General features: G+C 45.9%; 1 protein-coding gene across 2 annotated transcripts in view; it reads left to right on the forward strand.

The window, feature by feature from the left end:
• The window catches only part of HSPB8 (heat shock protein family B (small) member 8), a 31,095-nt gene extending 14,628 nt beyond the window's left edge, over positions 1-16,467 (forward strand). The window contains exons 1-4 of one of the 2 annotated variants that reach the window (XM_077920787.1): positions 199-519; positions 638-1,065; positions 9,620-9,683; positions 13,440-16,467. In XM_077920787.1, the coding sequence (XP_077776913.1) occupies positions 678-1,065; positions 9,620-9,683; positions 13,440-13,599 (612 nt within the window). In that variant the 5' untranslated portion in view covers positions 199-519; positions 638-677 and the 3' untranslated portion in view covers positions 13,600-16,467. Of the gene's footprint in view, positions 1-198; positions 520-637; positions 1,066-9,619; positions 9,684-13,439 lie in introns of those variants that run through there. The other variant, XM_077920786.1, reaches the window with a different exon arrangement.
• The last annotated feature ends 3,450 nt before the right edge of the window (positions 16,468-19,917 follow it).

Genomic DNA, 19,917 nt, shown 5'->3' on the forward strand with positions numbered 1-19,917 from the left:
ACACCCCAAACTAATAATAGCCGTCTTGTCTGCTTTATGTTAAGAGGGAAGGAGTCAAGGAGAAGGTGGGGCTGGTGAGAGAGGCTGTCTAAACTTGGCTCTCCATTGGGGCTTGTCTGTGCCGCTGGGGTGAAGTCAGCTGTTTCAGCCCAGATTCTCCAAGGCTGTTTCACCCTCTCCAAAAATACGGCTTTGCAGGGCACACATTGCAACACCAGCAGCAGCACTAAAGCGCTTATAAATAGAGGGCAAGCAGCTGCCTAGAACTTCAGAGAAGTTTCGCGGCTCTTACGAAAGAGGTTTATTTAAGCTCCTGTGTGAGCAACAGGAGGGAGAGGGAGTTTTTTAATCAGGAGAGCACAGCAGCCTGGTGCCTTTGCTTTTCAACCTTGCGGCCAAAGGATTGCTTGCCTCCTCTCCGGAATTCATTTCTCAGCATTGAAGAGGCGCTTTCTCATTTCAGATTTGCGGACGCGAACATTTTCATTTTGGGTGCTTTAAAAGCGGGGAAGTATCCAGGTATCGATCGAACCAGCACCTTTGTAGCTGAAATTTCACATACAGCACTTGAGTGATATTTTTGGGTCCCGAACCAAATTCAATCAAGTTATCTTTCTTGGATTTTTCTCTCCCTTAGTCTCTGACTCTTCTCGGCTCCGACTCAGAAGAAACTTGTCATGGCTGACAGCCAGATCCCCTTCTCATGCCATTATCCCGGCCGGCACCGGACCCTTCGAGACACGTTCCGGGAACCCAGCTTGTCTTCGCGGCTTCTGGACGATGACTTTGGCCTGTCCTCCTTCCCCGCAGGCCTGACCTCAGACTGGCCGGACTGGGCCCGCTCCCGACTGGGTCCAGCGTGGCCGGGGTCGCTGAGGTCCCGGACCACTGGCCTATCCCCGCCAGGATATGGCCCCAGATTTGGGGAGTACACAGAAGGTCCGGCCTTTGGGGGCAGCCCTCCCCCCTTTTCAGGGGAGCCGTGGAAAGTGTGTGTCAATGTGCAGAGCTTTAAACCTGAGGAACTGACGGTGAAAACCAAGGACGGTTATGTGGAAGTCTCAGGTGAGTGATGGGGAAATTAAGCAGAGGGCTGTCATTTTGGATTTGGGGGTGGGAAAGTACGGTACATGTCAGAGCAAGCCTTCGAAACATGTGTAAGACTAAGAACCCATCTTCACTACCCAGTTAAGGCCGTGTCGTCGCATCTTATTTATTATTTGTTTTATTGCATCTATATTATCCCACCTTTCCCAACTCAAGGAGGTGTACGTGATTCTTCGCTTCCTCCTTTAACCTCCACAACAACCCTGTGAGGTAGGTGAAGCTTAAGAGGCAGTGACAGGCCCAAGGTTACCTAGTGAGCAACAGAGCCAAGGGAGGATTTGAACCTGGGTCTCCCAGGTCATAGTCTGACACTCTAACCACTAAATCGCTGACTTTGCAGTCATGGCATCCCCCAAAGAATCACGAGAACTGTAGTTTTTAACGGTGTTGAGAGTTGTTTGGAGACTCCTATTCCTCTCAGAGAGCTGCAATTTCCAGAGTGGCTAGAGAAACCTAGCCAGATGGACAGGGTATTATTATTATTATTATTATTATTATTATTATTATTATTTGAGGTCCCTGAGAAGAGGGGTTGACTGTTGAACCATGCTGGGAATTGTAGTTTTGTGAGGGGAATAGGGTCTCCTAACAACTTTCAGCACCCTTAACAAACTGCCTAGGATTTTTTGGGGAGTGGGGGAAGAAATATATGTTGCTGATTGAACAGCCTTCACTATCTCCAGAAAGCACCTATCGTGATTCATTTTATAATCTCCAAATTCACTGAAATTCAATTCCCGTTTGAAGATGGGGAGGCGGGGAAACTAATCAACCAAAGCCTCTTTTTTTCATCGCCCCAACCAGGGGGGGAAATGAATTAATGTGCTTTAATAGGATTTTCTGGGATCTGTGCATTAATACTGTAATAATAATATAACAGGCTTCCTCAACCTCGGCCCTCCAGATGTTTTGAGACCACAATTCCCATCATCCCTGACCACTGGTCCTGCTAGCTAGGGATCTTGGGAGTTGTAGGCCAAAAACATCCGGAGGGCTGAGGTTGAGGAAGTCTGATATAATAATAATAAATTACTATTTATATGCTACCCATCTGCTATTAAAGTATCTATATACCACCCACTCCTATAAAATACCTAGGTGATGTGTAAGAATGTAGAGGAATGCAGTGAAGCCTAAAGGAGCGTTGAAAACAATGCAGAATGATCACTAACATGACTGGCTCTTTATAAGAATAATTCAGCAGCTGCAAAGACCTGAACAAGGGTCTTCAAGAGACAAAGTTGAAAGCGAGGAGGCAGCATGGGGTTAGTGACATTCAATCCCCGACATCTAGTTGAAGCCTGTCAGGCTTCTGAGACAGGGAGAATGAAAGCAAAGTGCGTCATTTGATTCCTGGCCGGTTGCCATATGTGTGAACTGCTTGTTTTTGAGATGCCTTCTGTTTGGAGTTCTGTGGTTCCTAGGAAGCTGGTTTATACTGAGTCAGACCATTGGTCCACCTTGCTCACTACTGTCTACACTGGCTGGCAGAGGTTCTCCAGGGCTTCAGGCAAGGGATCTCTCCCAGCCCTCACTAGGGATTGAACCTGGGACCTTCTGCATGCAAAGCAGATGCTCTACCACTGTGCTACGTCCCTTCCCTGATATAAAAGGAGCATAGGAAGCCATCTTGTACCAAGTCAAGCCATTAATCCATCTAGCTCAATACTGTCTACATTGAGAAGGAGCAGTTATTGGGGGTTTCAGGCAATGAGTATTTCCCAGTCCCAGGAATCCAACCTGTGCTTTTCTGCATGCAAAGCAACTGCCCTAACCACTGAGCTATGGCACTTCCCCAGTAGTGTTTTGTTTTTGTTTTTAAATCTGAAGCTGCCCAGCCTCGCTGGATGGTTTAGTCCAGGGGTCTGCAACCCGCGGCTCCGGAGCCGCATGTGGCTCTTTTACACCTTTGCCGCAGCTCCGGGGCGGATACTAGCGAGGGGAGGAGGCGCATTGTGCGCCCCGACACTCCCCACTGTGGTGGGCGCTGTACTGGCTGTGACGTCACATGGGGGCAGTGCGTGCGTTAGTCACGCACCGTCCCGACGTCACCTTCCTGCCCGCCTGCCCGCCCGCTACATTGTAAGGGGCATGTACGCTGGTCACTGCATTGAAAGGGGGCATGTACGCTGGTCACTGTTTTGAAGGGGAGTGAAGAACACACACACACAAAAAGGCAACTTGTTAATTTAACGTTTATTTCTATGAGGAGGAGTAATTCTGAGGGGTCAAACAAAGAAATAATTTTAAAAAGTGACAAAAAAGTTATTTTTATAATGACGAGTTTTGCGGCTCCCAGTTGTTTTTTCTTCGGAAACGGGTCCAAGTGGCTCTTTTTGTCTTAAAGGTTGCAGACCCCTGGTTTAGTCATCAACATGCATGTCTGAACCAGTTCTAAGATTCCCCCATCCACAGTGCATGTAAATTATACACTAGATCAGTGTTTCCCAACCTTGGGCCTCCAGCTGTTTTTGGACTACAACTCCCATCATCCCTAGCTAGCAAGACCAGTGGTCAGGGATGATGGGAATTGTAGTTCAAAAACAGCTGGAGGCCCAAGGTTGGGAAACACTGCACTAGATCATATTAGCTGGGGCTGAGGCAAGTTGTGGTCCAAAACAATATGGAAGGCATCAGATGATGGTGATGATTAGATTGATGCCACTTATATGACAAAATGACTTGTTCTAAGTGGTTTGCAAATATGAAGCCAATCCATAATTTAAATGCGCGCGCGCGCACACACACACACACACACAATCACGTTAAAGCATCCTCAGTTAAACTAGTCAATAAAACAATTTGGAAGCATGACAGTTAATACAGTTTTTAAAAAGAAAAGAGAAGAAAACAGTTACAATGATAAAATCACAAGTTCAGCTCAGGGGAACGCTTCCCTAAACAGGAGTGCCTTCAGGAGCCAGCGGAATGCCAATAGTGATGGGGCCTCTCATATTTCAGCAGGTGTCTCCAGTGAAAAAGCCTGCCTCTGTGTTACCACACACCACTAGTCATTGGCTGGGGAAAGCTGGTCTAATCAGTTTGGCACTGGAATGTGCATAACACTGTACATGCATTCACCATCCCCATGCGATGCCATGTGCTATGACAGCACACAGATGCCCACTCAAAGCAAGAGATATCTGGGGTCGAAGTATTCCTGCATTTATTTTTAAGTTGGGGACATCCCTTAGGTCACTTCCAGACAATCTCTTTATGAGCATTCATCGTGATTGGTTTTCAGGGAGGTTAGACAAAGCAGGCTATTTGATGACCATCGTATTGACCATATGGTGTTCTCCTACAAATCACGGCCATTGTACACCCTTCTCTCAGTTTGTATTTCCTCATACCAGGGGCACTCCAAAAAGGAGAAGAGGGTATTTTTAAAAATCCAGATTGTGGTAGGAGGAAGTGTGTGAAGACAGTGATTTAGAGGAGAAATGTCATACAGACAACGGAGAATACACAGAGGTACAGGAAACTGGCTATCAACATTGAACGACAGTATTGATGAACCTTGAATCTCACCTGCAAATAGCAGCCATCTGCTGTGTACAAACTATACTTTTAAAACACACTTGAAACGCATCCTTTCCCTCAAAGAATTCTGGGCAGTTTAAGGGTTGCTGGGAATTTTAACTCTGTGAGGGGTGGAACTACAGTGCCCGTCATTCTCTGAGGAAAGGAATGTGTTTTGAATGCCTTTTAAAGTATAGTGTGCAAACAGTTTTAATCAGGTTGTTGATGGATGGCAATCTCTGTCTCTCTCTCCCTACATTATTCTGCACATCAACAGGTAGTTAATGGATAATCACAGGGCTGGTCAGGGATCCGGCCTGCCTACAATAAATACCCATGTTCTGTGTGGTGACTGAAATCCATGCTGAATGTACTGAGGCCATTTTCACGCTATACATTTAAAATGCTATGATACCACTTTCACTGCTTCCCCCCAAAGAATTCTGGGAGTTGCAGTCTGTTCGGGGTGCTGAGAGTTGTCAAGAGACCCTTATTCCCTTCCCGGAACTATAATTCCCAGAGTTGCCCAGGAAGGAGGAATGGCTGAGGCGACCCAGTCAGATGGGCAGCATATAAATAACCAATTGTTGTTGTTAAACCACTCTGGGAATTGCAGCTCTGCAAGGGGGAAAGGGGGTCTCCTCTCAGCACCCTTAGCGAACAACAGCTCCCAGAATTCTTAGGGGGAAGCTGAGGATGTTTAAAATGTCGCCATAGTGCTTTAAATGTGCGGTATGAATGTGGCCTAGGGAGAGAATGTCAGCAGCAGCAGCTGTTTCTCCAGAGCTGTATCTGAGGTGGATTCGCTCCTACTGAGGCTTTTGCTAGTTCACCCAGAAGCTGTTGGGAATGACGGCAGAGACAACCTGTCTGCCATGAGGGCAGTCTGTGGGTAGACTCTTGCCAGGGAATTCCATTCCGTAGAGATTTTCTGAGCGTTTTTATGGCAGTGCCTCAGACAGCAGCTGTTCCTGGCGATGCTGGATCCTCATGTATAAAACGATGTACAGCATAGAGAAAAGTTTGTCTCCCTCTCTGATAACACTGAAACCCTGGGGAATCCAACGAAGCTGAATGCTGGAAGATTCAGGACAGATTTATTTCATAAAATCATTGCTTGATTGTTAGGTTTAAAAAGCACCTCAAAGTGGTTTACAGAAAGATAAAATCCATGCCAGCGTTTCTAGGAATCTGGGTAGGCTTGTCTAAACAAGAATGTGTTTAGCAGGCGCTGAAAGACAGAAAAAATGGCTTCTTTGTACAGTACATAGTTGAACTACAGAACTCGCTCCCACAGGAACTTGGATTTGTTAAAAGACTTTTGGACCAATTCATGGAGAAGCGTCTCATTGGCTAGTAGCCACGAACCTATCCCCTACTCCTATGCTTAGCACAAAGGCTGCAACCAGATTCATGGCTTCAAGTGAGCGTTGTCCACCAGTGAAATGTGATCAGAAGCAAAACACGGAGCAAATATGAGAACTACAGTGGTACCTCAGGTTAAGTATTAATTCATTCTGGAGGTCTGTTCTTAACCTGAAACTGTTCTTAACCTGAAGCACCACTTTAGCTAATGGGGCCTCCTGCTGCTGCCGTGCTGCCGGAGCCCGATTTCTGTTCTCATCCTGAAGCAAAGTTCTTAACCCGAGGTACTATTTCTGGGTTAGCGGAGTCTGTAACCTGAAGCGCATGTAACCTGAAGCATATGTAACCCGAGGTACTACTGTACTTGGTTGTGTCTAGTGCTAAGCCTACTCATTATAGACTCATTGACATTAATGAACATGACCAACTTAGGTCCATTAATCTCAGTAGTTCTTCTCATAGTAAAATTTACTTGGCTACAACCTTTTCTTTATACAGTGGTACCTTAGTTCTCAAACTTAATCCATTCCTGGAGTCCATTCGACTCCTGAAACCATTCGAAAACCAAGGCACGGCTTCCGATTGGCTGTAGGCACTTCCTGCACTCAATCAGAAGCCGCGTTCGACGTTCAGCTTCCTAAAAACATTCGCAAACTGGAACACTTACTTCCGTGTTTGCGGTATTCAGGAGCTGATTTGTTCAACAACTAAGCCATTTGGGAACCAAGGTACCACTGTATATGTATTTAATACAGAGATATACCACCCCACCTTGGTATCTCGCTACCATTCAGTAGCTAGGAGAAAACAATCCAGGTACAAGGATTGGCCAGGTCAAAAATAGACGCAGCAGCTGAACAGCATATCAGTAACGTCCGCAGTAACTGGAGCACAGCATGTTTTTAAATCACTGCTGGGTGCTGCCCTGGCTGGCAAAGACCTGCATCTCTCCTCCCTTATTATTAACCAGTAGGTAGAGTTTTAAAACATTCCTGTTCAGCCATGCATTTGGTGTCTGAGTGTAATAAAAATCTCATTGGATCAGGCCAAAGGTCCATCCTGTTCTCAAAGTGGCCAGTCTGATGCCTCTTTGGAAACCCACAAGTAGGTCCTGGGTGCAACATCACATCTCCCCACTTGTGATTCCCAAAAATAGGGTACCCTGCCTCTGACAGTGAAGGCAGAACACAGCCATCATGGCTAGGTAAAGATAAAGGGACCCCTGACCATTAGGTCCAGTCATGGCTGACTCTGGGGTTGCGGCGCTCATCTCGCTTTATTGGCCGAGGGAGCCGGCGTACAGCTTCCGGGTCATGTGGCCAGCATGACTAAGCCGCTTCTGGCGAACCAGAGCAGAGCACGGAAACGCCGTTTACCTTCCCGCCGGAGCGGTACCTAATTATCTACTTGCACTTTGACGTGCTTTCGAACTGCTAGGTTGGCAGGAGCAGGGACCGAGCAAGAGGAGCTCACCCCGTCGCGGGGATTCGAACCACCAACCTTCTGATCGGCAAGTCCTAGGCTCTGTGGTTTAACCCACAGCATCATGGTTAGCAGTCATCAATAACTGTATCCTCCAGGAATTTGTCTAATCCTCCTTTAAACGCGCCCAATTCGGCAGCCATCCCTGCCTCTTATGAGAATGAATCCCATAGTTTTAACTAAGCGCTCTGTGACTAAATCCTTCTTTCTGCCGGTCCTGGATCCTCCCTCATTCAGCTTCATCAGATGACTCTTGAGTTCTAGTGCTGACTTTCTCCTGAAATCCATTGTTTCTGAAAACTATGAAATCATTTATTTAGTTCCGAATTAGATAAAAGCATGTTATATAATGGGGCGCAGGTGGCGCTGTCGTCTAAACCACTGAGTCTCTTGGGCTTGCCGATCAGAAGGTTGGCGGTTCGAATCCCCGTGACGGGGTGAGCTCCCGTTGCTCGGTCCCAGCTCCTGTCAACCTAGCAGTTCGAAAGCACGCCAGTGCAAGTAGATAAATAGGTACCGCTCCGGTGGGAAGGTAAATGGCGTTTTTGTGCGCTGCTCTGGTTTGCCAGAAGCAGCTTAGTCATGCTGGCCACATGACCCGGAAGCTGTACACTGGCTCCCCCAGCCAATAAAGCGAGATGAGCGCCGCAACCCCAGAGTCATCTGTCACTGGACTTAACTGTCAGGGGTCCTTTACTTTTACCTTTTTATGTTATATAATGTGGCAAGAAAAGGGGGGGAGAATGGCAACATCGTGGGAGAAGGGTGGGAAGTCAGCTTTTAAATTTGAATTACTATTTTTCTGTGTATACGACTATATTTTTTCCTAAACTTTTCAAGTTTAAAATAAGGGGTCGTCTTATACAGGGATAGTGCATCGTGCATTTTCTTAATTTGAGTTCCAAAAAATAGGGTGCGTCTTATACACAGGGGTGTCTTGTACATGGAAAAATACAGTAATTTGAGGTTAATTTGTTGACAGTTTTGAAAAATTAGTAAAAACTAATGAGCAAAAAACCCATTAATTTAGTTTGAGAATATTTGGCTTTTTTATATATTATATAGATATATGATATCATAGAGAGAGAGAGTTTATATTTCACGGTTTGTCACCCTGGGCTCCTTTGGAAGAAATGGGATCAACATTTAGTAGTTAAAATAATAAATAATCCTGCCTTGCTTCAGGGCAGAGGAGTTCAGCTTGCATCCCATGCTATTTACGCCCCATGTTATCCCACTGTTTATTTTATTTATACAATCATAGGCCACCCTATAACCCAAGTTCTCTGGGCAATTTATTTTTGTTTGTTTGTTTCTCAAGATTTGTAGTAAAACCTGAAAGCAGTTTGCAAAAAAGATATATATATATATATATATATAATAGGGATTAAACAAAATTGCAACAGCAAAATGCCTTCATTGTAGTTTAACAGATCGCTTTTTTAAAAAGCCATGACAGAGAACAGAGGGAAAGAAACTTTACAGGGACAAATCAATTTTTACAAAGTAAGGGCAGAGGAATGAAACCCCACAGAGCTGAAATTGTGTAAAGTCATAACATTATTTAGAAGGCAACAGTAAAATAAAAATTAAAAAAATGTCCTAACTCAACATGAGGTGAGATTGAGAGAGGCTGCATATGCTCCGTACATTTAAAGAACACACCACACACACACAAAAAAAATCCTGGGAATTTACAGAGCTACAATTCCCAGCACCCTTAACAAACTACAGTTCCCATGATTCTTTGGGAGGAAACCATGACTGCTTAAAGTGGGATGGTACAGCTTTAAATGTATAGTGCAGATGGAGCTGGTGTAATTGCTAATTGTTTCTTAAAACATACTAGGTAAGTGGCCCTCTGCGGACTGTGATTTTGATAATTCCATGCTAGATTTGAAAATTATGCTGGTGCTATATGAATGAAAGATCAAGTAGTCCACTGAGACTCCCCTACAATTTTCAGATGGTCTGCTTGGGATGGGGGGCAATGTTTGAGAACTGCTGCTTTAACACCCCCCCCCCAACAACATGAAATTTTAATAACCAGCTGAGTTAACAAACCAGAATGTGTGGCAAGCTTGATGGAAATTTGTTGCACTGTGGAATTTCTACACCAAAAAACCCCCTCTGTTCTTTGCAGGTAAACATGAAGAACAACAGGTGGAAGGCGGAATTGTATCCAAAAACTTTACCAAGAAAATCCAGTAAGTATTTCATAGCTTTGTTTCCCAGGGAAATGGGTGGCGTTGTGGTCTAAACCACTGAGCCTCTTGGGCTTGCCGATAAGGTCAGCGGTTTGAATCCGCATGACGAGGTGAGCTCCCGTTGCTCGGTCCCAGCTGCTGCCAACCTAGCAATTCGAAAGCATGCCAGTGCAAGTAGATAAATAGGTACCACTATGGAGGGAAGGTAAACAGCGTTTCTGTGTGCTCCATCACGGTGTTCCATTGCGCCAGAAGCGGTTTAGTCATGCTGGCCACATGACCCGGAAAGCTGTCCGTGGACAAACGCCGGCTCCCTCGGCCTGAAAGTGAGATGAGTGCCACACCTCAAAGTCACCTTTGACTGGAATTTACCGTCCTGGAGTCCTTTACCTTACTTCTAAGTATGTCCGGGAAAAGTACCCGGTATATCTCTGCCTGGGTCCAGTGCCACCGATCAGCCAAGTCAGTGAGCCAAGGTCTCTAGCATCTCAGAAGGGTTCCTCATGACCCAACTATGCTACCACTTACCTCCCTTCTAACTGGGCTCCTAGATTTCATAGATCTATAGGACAGGGCATTCAATTTTGGGCAAATTAAAACGGGGGTGGGTCATGCTGATTGGGGCTGATGGGAGCTGGAGTTCAACAACGACTTAGCCACGAGTTCCCCGACCCTGAGCCAACTCCAAATCCAGATGTTTGGGATTACAACTCCCATCAATAGGGTTGCCAGACCTCCAGGGCTGACCTGAAGTCTCCAGGTTTTTCCTGGCCCCCCGCCAGGTGGCAGAGAGAGGGCTTGAATCTCTGGCTGGGAATGCCTTCAAAGCAGAAGCAAACTATTATGAGTGCACCTTGCAAGTTTAAGCCTGGCAGAAGCAAACTACAAATGATTACATAGACTTTCCTCCTCCCCTCTCCCAATTAACCTCTGTCTCCAGAGATCAGTGGTGGGAGAGATTGCAGAGGAAGAATCACCAGGGCCTGTCACCGTGACATCGCCAGAGACTGCCAGTAGGTCCATAGATGTCAACGTTTTCCTTTTTTTTAAGGGAAATTCCCTTATTCTGAATAGGATTCCTCGCAAGAAAAGGGAAAAGTTGACAGCTATGAGTAGGTCTCAGGTTTGGGCCCTAAAATCTCAGGGTCTGGGAATATCCTGACCTGACAACCTCAGCCAGCCAGCATGCTCCAGAACATCTGAAGGGCACTAAATTAGTGGAAACATGTTTTTAACAGAAAAAATAAATACAGTGGTACCTCAGGTTAAGTACTTAATTCGTTCCAGAGGGCCGGTCTTAACCTGAAACTGTTCTTAACCTGAAGCACCAGTTTAGCTAATGGGGCCTCCTGCTGCCGCCGCACCGCTGGAGCACAATTTCTGTTCTTATCCTGAAGCAAAGTTCTTAACCCAAGGTACTATTTCTGGGTTAGGGGAGTCTGTAACCTGAAGCGTATGTAACCCAAGGTACCACTGTACTGTAAATGGTTGCCTTTAGGTTAACTTCTCTGAACACTAGTTTGATCAGGGTCAGGAATGCTGAATGTATCGTATGCTCTGGATTTCAAGGATATGGGCTCCCTGCCTTGAACCGACATTCAGGCTTTCCCCTTCCTCGCTTGGTGGGATTTTATTACAGAATCGGCTCACCAGGCAAGCAGATTGAAAGCCTCTCCTCACTTGCTCGCTGACTCTTTGACCTCTGCCCATCGCACTCCTGGAACCTTTTCCTGTAAAGATGATACAGGGCTCTCTAGGTGCCAGTAAGGCTGGAGCAATGTTGACCTTTCCTCCCGGCTGACAGCAGCGTGGTCACTATCATGGCTATCTTGTGCAGATGCTCTGAGCTGATAGGCATTTTGAGGAGCTCCCAGGCTGTCTGGAGACAGAGGTTAATTGGGAGATGGGAGGAGGAGGACAGACCCCTCCGAACACTGGAGTAGGGGTGTTCTGCACATTCATGGAAATCCTTGGCCGTTCCCCACCCCTCACAGGACAGGGTGCCATTTGGCCAGAGCGCCACGCTGTGAGGCAGTGATTCCCAAAGCAGGTGGCACTGCCCCCTTGGGCAGTGGTTATTTCCTTGGGGGGGTGCTAAGAAGCCAGAGGGCAGCAGCAGGGAGGTGCCAGAGGTATAAATGACCATCAGATTCTTTGAGGGGAAGCTGTGGCTGTTTGAAGTGGTATGATACCACTTTAAATGTACGGTGTAGAAGAGGCCTCCGTGTAGACAACACTGAGCTATGTGGATTTCCCAGGAGCCTTTGGGGAAAGCCTATATTGCTTAAAGTTATATTATTATTATTATTATTATTATTATTATTATTATTATTATTATTATTATTATTAGTATTATTATTATTATTATTATTTATTATTATTATTTGTACCCCGCCCATCTGGCTGGGTTTCCCCAGCCACTCTGGGCGGCTTCCAGCAAAGATGAAAGATACACTAAAATGTCACATATTAAAAACTTCCCTGAACAGGGCTGCCTTCAGATGTCTTCTGAATGTCAGGTAGATGTTTATCGCTTTGACATCTGACATCATACTGCTTTGCGTTTTGTTTCTTTCACAATGGATGGTTCAGGTAGGGCTTTGAGCTCAGTCCTGGAGTTGCTTTGCAAAGCTGCTTCTTGATGTCTATTTTAGAATCTATGCCTCATCATGCTCTCGGGCCCTCATTGTTTACTTTTAAGCGATGAGTCATGCTCCAGAACTTTCTCTGCCATTAAGAAAAAAATAATAGCAGGGGACTGCAAGTCACAAAGGGTAGAAGAGTCTTCTCCAGGTTTACCATCTCGCTGAGAACCCAACTAGGCCACGGTTGGCCTGTCTGTTGAGTTTCACAAGAGCTCCTTATTTGGGCATGCTTCTTTCCTGCTTGCAACGGCCAAAGTTTACTTTGATGTGCTTGTACTCAGCTTAAACGAAGGCATCCAGCCAAACCGGCTTGCCAAAGAATTTGCACAGATTTAACACAAAGCCTGTATTACAATACAACACCCCTTTTTAAAAAAAAATGGGGGGAAAGCAAGAAAAGCGAGCATAATCCCTCTCCTAAGCCTTTTCCCTTCTAAACTCTCCCCCCTTTATGGATACACACCACAAATTTAAAACATGTTTAAAGGACATAGCTTCCTTCACAGAATCTTGGGAGGTGTTGCTTTTACCCAATTGCAAAGCTACAATTCCCAAATTCTTAACTACAGTTCCCAGGACCTTTTTTTTTTTTCGTGGGGGGAAATCATGTCCTTTCAATGTAGGGCGTGTACCCAGTTAACATTTAAGGCCAAATGATTAGCTACCAGGGATGCCTAATTCATTCATTGTTAGTTGTGTGGGTTAGTGATAAGTACCGGTATGTCAGACCAGGGAAACCAAGGTTCAAATCCCTCACCCAGCCTAGCCTACTTCACAGGGTTGTTGCGGGGTTTAGACCATGAGGAGAACCACATAACCACCTTCAGCTCCTCAGAGAAAGAGGTGGGAAATAAATATATATATACAATATATGATGAAGAAAATTATTAGAATTTATATGCTGCCTTCAAATTGTTTATCTGTTTGACGTCTGGTGAGAGGGTGTTCCACAGGGCGGGCGCCACTACCAAGAAGGCCCTGTTTCTTAGTTCCCAGTGACATCACTTCTCGCAGTGAGGGAACCGCCAGAAGTCCCTCAGAGATGGATCTCAGTGTCTGGGCTGAATGATAATGTGTGTGTTATTTATGAATCATTATGTTCCCTCCCTAGGCTTCCTGGAGAAGTGGATCCCGTCACAGTTTTCGCATCCTTGTCACCAGAGGGGCTGCTGATCATCGAGGCTCCTCAGATACCTCCTTACATCCAGTACGGAGATGGCAGCTATGGTAATGAAATACCTCTGGAGAACCAAGAAGCGACTTGTGCCTGAAGGATGGCCCATCTAGAAGTTCCCAGCTCCCTTCATCCCCACCCCCTGTTTCTCTCCCTACATGCATTTGCCACTTGATGTTGTACATTTTTTTTTTCTTATAAAGAGCATTTTTCCTCCTCAAAACATTCTGCTGCTTCCTCCCAGTATTCCAATCAGATCAGTGCGTGGCTTTCGTATCAGTGGCCTTTTAAAATCACATGACCCGGGTCCTTGCCACGAGTAGGGCATTCCTAGGCAGCCACATGTCAGTGGTAGGCGGGGCAAGAAATGCTAATTTTACCTTTGTGTGGCCAGATAGTTTCTGCACACACAGGCACGCAAACACCCCTCCCTCCATCTAGCCAAGCAAAACGGCATTATTGGGGTTCAAGGGCACTTTTCAACCAGTGAAAAGCACTCAAGGAGAATGCAAAGCAGGGACAATGAGGGGCATTGCCCTGGGGAGAGCCACAAAGGCCACATAGAGAAAGGTTCGGAGGGCCAGAATTGGCCCTGGGACCTGAGGCTCCCCACCTCCGTGCCAGAGGGACTCATTCCAGAAGTCCTGTCACCATCTGAGACGCAACCTCTGGGAGGCTTCCCAGAGGAAGGTGAGAGGTGGCGGTCAGCTTCTAAAACCGTGGGGGTTATATAATAAATAATTGCCCCAGCTACACTGTGGGCGGCTTCCAGGATAATAAAAACACAGCAAAACATCAGACATTAAAAACGTCCTGATACAGGGCTGCCTTCAGATGTCTTCGGAAAGTTGTGTGGTTATTTATCTGTTTGGCATCTGAAGGGCAGTTCAGATCGTTTGGAGCCTGGGTGAGCTCCAATTTCCCACAATTCCTAGCAGCTGTGATGTGTTGGGGGCACTAAAATGGTGGCTCCCACTGACCCAGCTTGCAAGCACTCACTCAGGTTGTCACACTGGCTAGAGGGGGTGGTGGGAGTGGGCCCTTTCTCAGGTGCTGAGACCTTCTTAGCTTCCCCCAAGGTGATGCCCAACCTTCCCTGAATCTCTACTACATCAGCCCATCAACATCCCAAGGCTGTCCAGGTGTTCCAGAGGTTGAGGAGGCAACAGGTTCAATGACACTTGAAATTCCTTCAGCTTGAAGAGGGCAGGGCTATGGCAGTCATTGGTCCTTCCCTGGAGGGGGGAGCAGGGCAGAGGTATATGGGCTCATTTGCCATCTAGCCTTCACTTTGCATGCAGGTTCAATCCCCCTTTGGCACCCCCATGTAGGACTGAGAGAGATTCTGTACTTGAAACCCTGGACTCAGCTGCCACTCAGTGTGGAAAATACTGAGCAAGATAAACCAATAGGTCTGACTCAGTATGTTGAAGGCAGAACTGGTCTAAGTCCAGCCGCCTTTACTCCAGCAGTTAAATGCCTTCCCACCTCTGCTCAGTTAAGCTGCACATTCTTCCTGGTGCCACAGTTAACTAAGGTCTTTCTCCCTACTTGAAAGCTCCTGGCTTGTGTTCCCAAAGAGAGCTCAGGGTCCAGGGCATCCTTCCTATGGCTCGAATACTAAGATTAGATGTAGTCCCCTTGGCTGGAGGAAATCACACAGAAGTGTAGGGTCAGAAATCACTCTCAGACAGCCCGTTTATTGAGTATCCATCCTCCTTTTTATTTGCACAAAGCTTATGTGGAGGTTATACAACATCCGTCATTCATTGAGTAACCATTCTGATCTGTTTGCCAGGCAAACAATGCTGATTCAAGCAGCTGTTCTACCAACTTTCCCTGTTCCTTTCCCCATCACTTTCCTTCCTGCAAAAACATCCATTGGTTTGGTTTGGTTTAGAAGCGGGTTTAGAATCCTCTTTTTACTGGCATCACCTGAATTTGCAAGGATGTGACTGAATCCCATGCCCTGTTCAATGTGATGCTCTGGAAGCCACCAGACAGCTCACACTGTGTCAGAAAACTTGGCTCCCCTCCGTGTCCCATTCACTACAATCGAGCGCTGTTCTTGGGCCCTTTGAACCATGGGCTGCTCCTGGGAGGTTCACCAACACACCCATCCCTGATTTTGCACTAAAGCTGTCCCTCTGGGTTGCCGTAATCCATCAAAGTTTACGAGTCTTCCTGGAGCGTCAATGTCTAACTACTGATTAAGACTGAGAACGCTTTGGTCCTTGAGAGACGCGGAGTCCTCAGTGCTCTGGTCTTTATCCAGTTCCCTGCCAGGTTCTCACGATTGCTTCTTGTTCTCTCAAGGGCTGTCCTTGCGTTGGGACAGGCCAGGCCAAGCCAGTCTTACAGAAACTCGGGATTGCAACAACACCTTATCAACCGATCCTTTTTACGGAAACACTCCCTAGTTGCAAATTAATGCCTGGGGTTGTAGGCTATGTTAATCCCACTCAGAGTAGACCCATTCAAAACAATAAGCATGGCTAACTTGGCTCTGTTCATTTCAATGGGCCTACTTTCTGCAAGATTTAATTGGGTACAACTGCCTCTATGACCCCTGGTTTTATCAAGGTCTTACAAGCCATGCTCCAGCATTTTGTATCTGTATGTGGAACGTAGCAACAAGTCGTTTGTGTTAATATAATTTTGGTGTATGTGAGATATTTATGACAGTAGGAATAGATAGGTTAAATGTTCAGTATTCTTGGCCTTTAGGAAGCTTTTCCTGCTTTCGTTTTTTAATTAAAGGCAATCCAGCTCCCCATAAAGTTGATGTGAACCGCAAGATTAGCTATTTTTGAGTGGGGTGGGTACATTCTATACCTGGAGGATGTCATTAGTCTGAAAATACTTAAACATGTGAAATTATGCCCTTGTTTGGAGCAATGTCCTTTTTCTTTTCCAAATAAGACTTGTGCTTTTATTGAACAATAAACCCAAACTGAAGTTTTTAGTTGTGTGTACATGTATATCTGCTACATCTTAACTCGGAGGTTTTCAGATTGGTCCACTAGTTCCATTCATGGCTGGCTAAGGCTGATGGTAATCCAGAACAACTGGGCTTTATACCTGACCCAATACATCTTTTTACACCTCGCCCTCGGCTAGCCCCTCACAGCTCACCCCAAGCCCCATTCCCTTTTTTAAGGAGGGGGTAGGTGCTTTAAAGAGCGGTTTGCCAAACTGCTCTCTGAAGCACCTCAACCCCTCCATTAAACAACTCTTCTGGGCTGGCTTCCCCCATGCTGCTTGTTCACTCACTTGCCTGCCATTCAGTGCAGTTGGTGAAGCCACCTATTGATGGCCATGTGAACTGCAGTGTGATGATAGCCTTACGTTTCTTTTTTTTTTTTTTAAGTTTTTTTATTTCGTTTCTTTCCATAATTTTGTACATTCCAGACGAATACAGTAGATACAAGAAACAATTTTTTCTTTTTTAACAAAAAAAAACAAACAAAAAATTAAATCCCTATTTGGACTTCCCCACCCCTTGATAGCCTTACGTTTCTATGTATATAGGAAGGCACATAAGCAGAAGTTTTATCTTTTTGGCACATATGTATGACACTGTACAAATAAACATATTATTTATCTGTTATGAAGCCCCTCCATAGATGAATGTGAGTGGCCAGGGTGGGGGCATTGTTCCTATTGCCAGATTAATAAAGGAAGCCAAATTGTATCAAGGTGGGCATGTTTGACCTGCCTTATCACCTCTCCCCATGTCATGGAGGATGCTCTGAAAGTGCTCTCTCCCATACCTTTTCTAGCCATAGCCACTCCTGTTGAACAGACTGCAACGCCTCTGACCAACAGGCAACAATCAAACAGGTGCCCCATTGTTACAGTTCCAGAGTGGGGAGGGAAATGTGGGGGAGAAAGTATTTGCTTATTTCTTTCCGCAGCTGTTTAAATTGCCAAGCTGCCGCCTTCAGGAAACGTGAGCAATCGCATTTATGAAGATTCCTAATTTATATGGGTTGTGGCAACCCTGCGATCCAAGGGTGTGTTGAGAATAAAGCCTCTCTCTCTTTAATCAAGGCTTTATTGAGCTTTTAATCTTCAGATAAAAACCGGATCCTTCTGGGATATGTTCCTGGAGCATGTCTAATGAATACAGCTGTACAATTGTGGGTTTCTGAGTCCTGGACTGCAACCAGAATTATAGGATGCAGTAGCGTGGCCTCGAAAGATGTAATGTATCATTATGGAAAACCATGAACTGTGAAATTCACACCACCTGTAAAAAAAGCCTTACCAGTTCCCTCTCTGGCAGACAACAATGTCATCTATTGTTGTCCCATTTGCAACAGATTTAGAAATCACCGCTCCATTCAGCTCAGCATTCTTACCTTTTCATGAGTGTAAATCCTATATTATTATGAATACCATTTGTATGTGGTGCAGTGGTTAGAGGGTTGGACTAGGACCTGGAAGAGATCAGGGTTCAAATCCCCGCTCAGACATGAAGCTCACTGCATGACCTTGGACCTGTCACTGTCTCTCAGCCTAAACTACTTCACAGGATTGTTGTGGAAATTAAATTGGGGGGGGGGGGGGGACCATGTATGCCAGCTACTTTGAGCTCCTTGGAGAAAAAGGTGGGAGATAAATGCAAGAAATATAAGATAAATAAATCATTAGCATTATGATTAGTATTCATTAGTCCCTTTTACACAAGAGCAACCCAAAGCAATTTTCAAACCAAAACAAACCAATTTTCAAACCAAAACATAAATACTTTAAAAAAACATGGTTTTGCCTGGCACAGCACCTGAAAATAGATAGTGATGGGGAAGAACATTCCACAAGCCAGGTAAAGGTAAAGGGACCCCTGACCATTAGGTCCAGTCATGGCCGACTCTGGGGTTGCAGCGCTCATCTCGCTTTACTGGCTGAGGGAGCCGGCGTACAGCTTCCGGGTCATGTGGCCAGCATGACTAAGCTGCTTCTGGCGAACCAGAGCAGCGCATGGAAACGCTGTTTACCTTCCCGCAGGAGTGGTACCTATTTATCTACTTGCACTTTGATGTGCTTTCGAACTGCTAGGTTGGCAGGAACAGGGACTGAGCAACGGGAGCTCACCCCATTGCGGGGATTCAAACCTCCGCGACAGGGTGAGCTCCCATTGCTAGGTCCCTGCTCCTGCCAGCCTAGTAGTTCGAAAGCACAGGAGCCACCACTAAAAAGGCCCCATTCTAGTGTTGCCATTATCCCCACCTCCCTGGGAGAAAAGTCTCAGATATATTGTATATATATCAGGCATATTATATTTACTCAATGAAATTTGTATACTGCTTACTCAAGTATATTTGTATACTGCTTTCGCAATTTAAAAAGACGGCTGTTTACAAAGCAGTTTACAAAGGACAAGCTACAGACTACATTAAAAATACCAATATATATTCAAAACAAATTGACATCATTAAAATCAGCAATCTTAAAACAATTTTTTTTGTTGTTTTAAAAGAAAACCTTCAGGATTGTTCTCCTGTAGTATTTCAGACACGTGGTTTACCGTATTTTTCGCTCTATAAGACACACTTTTTCCCCTTCAAAAATTAAGGGGAAGTGTGTGTGCGTCTTATGGAGCGAATGCAGGCTCCTTAGCTTCAGCGATAGCAGCGCGAAGCCTCCGAAGCGCAGAGGGATAGCTCCCTCCGCACTCCGGCGGCTTTGCGTTGCTTTCGCTGAAGCTGCCTGAAGCCCCCGGAGCACAGTGCGAACTCCCACTGCGCTTCGGGGGCTTCAGGCAGCTATCCGCAAGCCTTCGGAGTGCAGCAGGAGTTCCCGCTGCGCTCCAAAGGCTTGCGGATAGCCGCCTGAAGCCTGGAGAGCGAGAGGGGTTGGTGCACACCGATCCCTCTTGCTCTCCAGGCTTCGCTTCACTGGAGAGGTGCTACACAGTTTTCCCTCTCTGCACAGCGCCCCTTCAGCAAAGCGGGAGGAGAAATTGAAGGGGTTCCGTTTCTCCTACCGCTCCGCTGAAGGGGCGCTGCGCAGAGAGGGGGAGAATTTTTTTTTCCTGTTCTCCCCCTCCTATGGTCCGGTGCGTCCTATAGAGCGAAAAATACAGTATATACTTATGTATGTGTTTGCATTGTACATTTATGGACATGAGAGAGACCTTAGAATTTCTATAACAAGTCCTACGTCCTGCAATGCATAAATAAATACACAGCTGTCCCGTATGGGGATCAAACTCGCAAACCTTGGCGTTCTCAGCACCACGCTCGAACCAACTGAGCGTACTAGCGCCCTACTTTCCAGTTCACTTTCGGTTGGGCTGCCTACTGCATAGAAAAGGAGTCAACTCCTCCAGGAGCGGGAAGAGGGCATCTGAGGTCATTCCTCCGCTTGCAGTCTCTAGCAACAAAGAGGCTTTTTGAGCTGCTCTCTTTGC

The sequence above is a fragment of the Podarcis muralis genome, chromosome 16, assembly GCF_964188315.1.
Source record: "Podarcis muralis chromosome 16, rPodMur119.hap1.1, whole genome shotgun sequence".
Taxonomy (NCBI): domain Eukaryota; kingdom Metazoa; phylum Chordata; class Lepidosauria; order Squamata; family Lacertidae; genus Podarcis; species Podarcis muralis.